This window comes from Merops nubicus, unplaced genomic scaffold, assembly GCF_000691845.1.
Source record: "Merops nubicus isolate BGI_N331 unplaced genomic scaffold, ASM69184v1 scaffold46110, whole genome shotgun sequence".
NCBI classification, from domain to species: Eukaryota; Metazoa; Chordata; class Aves; order Coraciiformes; family Meropidae; genus Merops; species Merops nubicus.
The window spans coordinates 932-3,716 of NW_008584387.1; the positions used below are offsets into that span (position 1 = coordinate 932).

General features: G+C 56.4%; 1 protein-coding gene across 1 annotated transcript; it reads left to right on the forward strand.

The window, feature by feature from the left end:
- The first annotated feature begins 687 nt into the window (after positions 1-687).
- On the forward strand, positions 688-1,805 carry LOC103776406 (butyrophilin subfamily 1 member A1-like). The gene is made up of 2 exons (XM_008943920.1): positions 688-763; positions 1,294-1,805. The coding sequence occupies exons 1-2, from the start codon at positions 688-690 to the stop codon at positions 1,803-1,805; spliced, it is 588 nt and encodes a 195-aa protein (XP_008942168.1).
- Positions 1,806-2,785: the final 980 nt, after the last annotated feature.

Sequence of the window (2,785 nt, forward strand, 5' to 3'; positions counted from 1 at the left end):
TCAATGCAATTCCACACGTGGGGTGGGAAAAAAAAAACCACGACAATTTATCTCCAGCCACTGTGGCACGATTGATTCAACCATTTTGGGTTTTTTTGGCTCATTTCCAGCCCTCTTGACCACGGGCAAGAGCTTGTTTGGCCTCAGCCCCGTGTCGTGTGGACCTGGGGCCCCTCAGCGGGGTCTTATCTCCCCTCAGCACATTGCCCCAGGCTGGACTCGCTCCACTCCAGATTTTTGAAGGATTTTTTTTTTCCTTGTTCCAACAAATTTGGCTGAATTTGGTCACCCAAGAAAACGAGCGGTGGAGACAGGGGTGGTTCCTGCTGGATTTAGGGTGGATTCGCCCCTCAAGAAATGGGGATTTTGGGGTCCAGTCGTAGCTACGAGGTCGGTGGGTCCCTCCCAACGTGCTCCTCCACCAGGAATCACCAGATTCCTTCCACCTCCGGGGCTCTTCCCACCAGCCCACCAGGACTCTTGGTGGCTGCTGGAGGAAAATTGCCATTTTGGGGTTTTTTCCAACTCCGAAGGGCAGCGGCTGAAGCCAGGTGCCGATGGCAAAAGGGGCGAAAAGCCGCAGGGGGCCCGTTAGTGGGACCCTCAGTTGGTTTCATGGATTTGATCCTTCCCTTCCCTCCCCGTTTCCGCGGCTCCAGGCGGGGGGAGGACGGCGCGGGGCCCCCCATGGCCTTTCTGCTCAAACCACGACCATGCACGTGGGACCTCGCCCTGGACTATCACACGGCGAAGGAGTTTGAAGGTAACCAAAGATGGAGAGGAGCAAAGGGCCCGTTCCTGAGGTTTTCTGGGCTGCTTCAAGTGAGGTGGCCGTTGCAGTTGAGCTGGAGATCCTCCAGCTCCACTTTCTGGCTCCTGGGCTCCTCCAACCTCAACCCTCATCTCTTGGCTCCTCCATCCCCAAACTCACCTGGAGATCCTTCACCTCCAACCCCCATCTCTTGGCTCCTCCATCCCCAAACCCATCTGGAGATCCTTCACCTCCAGACCCCATCTCTTGGCTCTCCATCTCCAGGCTCCACGTCTTGTCTCTTCCACGTCCATTGTCCCCTGGAGATCCTTCATCTCCATCCTCCAACTCACATCTCTTGGCTCTCCATCTCCAACCTCCATCTTTTGTCTCTTCCATGTCCACCTCACCTGCTGATCCTTCATCCTCCGACTCTTGGCTCCTCCATCTCCCGTCCCTTCCTCCGGGGAAGGGGATTTCTGGGGGGTGCATCCTCTACTCTTTGGTTTGGATTCCGATTCCTTCTCCGTTTCGCTCTCCAGTGGACGTGACCCTGGATCCAGCCACGGCAGGTCCCGAGGTGATCCTCTCCGAGGACCTCAAAGAAGCCACCTGGGGTCGCCCCGGACGCCGGTGGCCGGAGGGGCCGGGGCGGTTCGACACGGATCCCTGCATGCTGGGCCGCGAGGGCTTCACCTCGGGCCGTCACTACTGGGAGGTGGAGGCCACCGGCCGCTTCTGGGCTGTTGGGGTGGCCCGCGAGTCGGTCCAGAGGAAAGGCCGGGTCCTCTTCAAGCCCAACGCCGAGATCTGGGGCTTGCAGAAGTACGACGAGCTCTGCGTGGCCCTCACAGCTCCCTCCAACACCTCCGTCCCGCTCCTCAATGGGCAGATCGGGGTCTACCTGGACTACGAGATGGGCCAGGTCTCCTTCTACGCTGTCAGCAGCCGCCAACGCGTCTTCACCTTCCCTGTGGGCTCCTTCAGTGGTGGGAGGGTCTTCCCCTACTTCTGCGTCCTCCTCTCCACCATCAAACTGACCCCCAAGGGCTGACACCCCAACGCTGGTCCCTCCACGGTGGTTGGAAACTCTCCTGGATGCTCCTCAACTCTATTTTTTCAGGCCTCGGGGGTCGTTTCCACCTGAGCTCATGGTTCTCTGCCCGTCTTCGACACCTCCATCTTCAACGTCTCCAGTTTGGGTTCTTTTGGCTCCAAGCTCGTCTCCTCCAAAAGATGCTGTTGTTAAATTCACCCAAAACTCGTTACCGGGAGCTGGGCTTCACCAAGCTGCTCTGGAGCTGAAAATTTGGGGTTTCCTCCTCAACTCAGCCCCATCTGGAGGTTTATTTCTCAACCTCGATGCCCACCACTGGCCAGGACCACAAACCCCATTAAACAAACCCAGTTTTGTAAGTTTTTGGCATTAAACCCAGGGGCAGGTGCCTCCATTTAAAGCTGGTTTTGTCACCACTGGGATCTTCTCGTGCTTGACGCCCGCCCCCACTTTCCTTCTGCTGCACTGGGGGTCTTCTAAGTAATTATTGTACGATTGATTAAAAATGTGCTGAAATATAATAAAACCATTATTTTTTTGCTATAGTCAAGAAATTGGGTCGGCACTTGACCCACCACCAAGTTGCCTCAGCCCCACAAAGCTGCCCTGGTCCTTCAAGACTCCCTTGAGCCCCCAAAACCCCAAGAACACCCACCCCCCAGGGCTGCCCCAAACCCTGCCAAGGGCTGTCCCACACGGGTCACAAAAGAATCCTTGAATCCCCAAGAGAGGGGGCTCAGCCCCGTGCAGGGGGGGGAATCAGCATTTATTGTGTATCAGAAAACGTGAAAACAGAGACGGATCCAATTACAGACTCAAAATTACAGAAAGTGCAGGATAATCACAGTGCTCAGATCCAAAAATGGGAAGTTCCCTGAAAAAGAGCCACAGCTCCCTGCAACAGCTGTCGCCAGCACTTCTCAGTGTCCATGGGCCACATCCAGCCCCCTGCCCAGCGCTCAGGCACCGATCCCTGC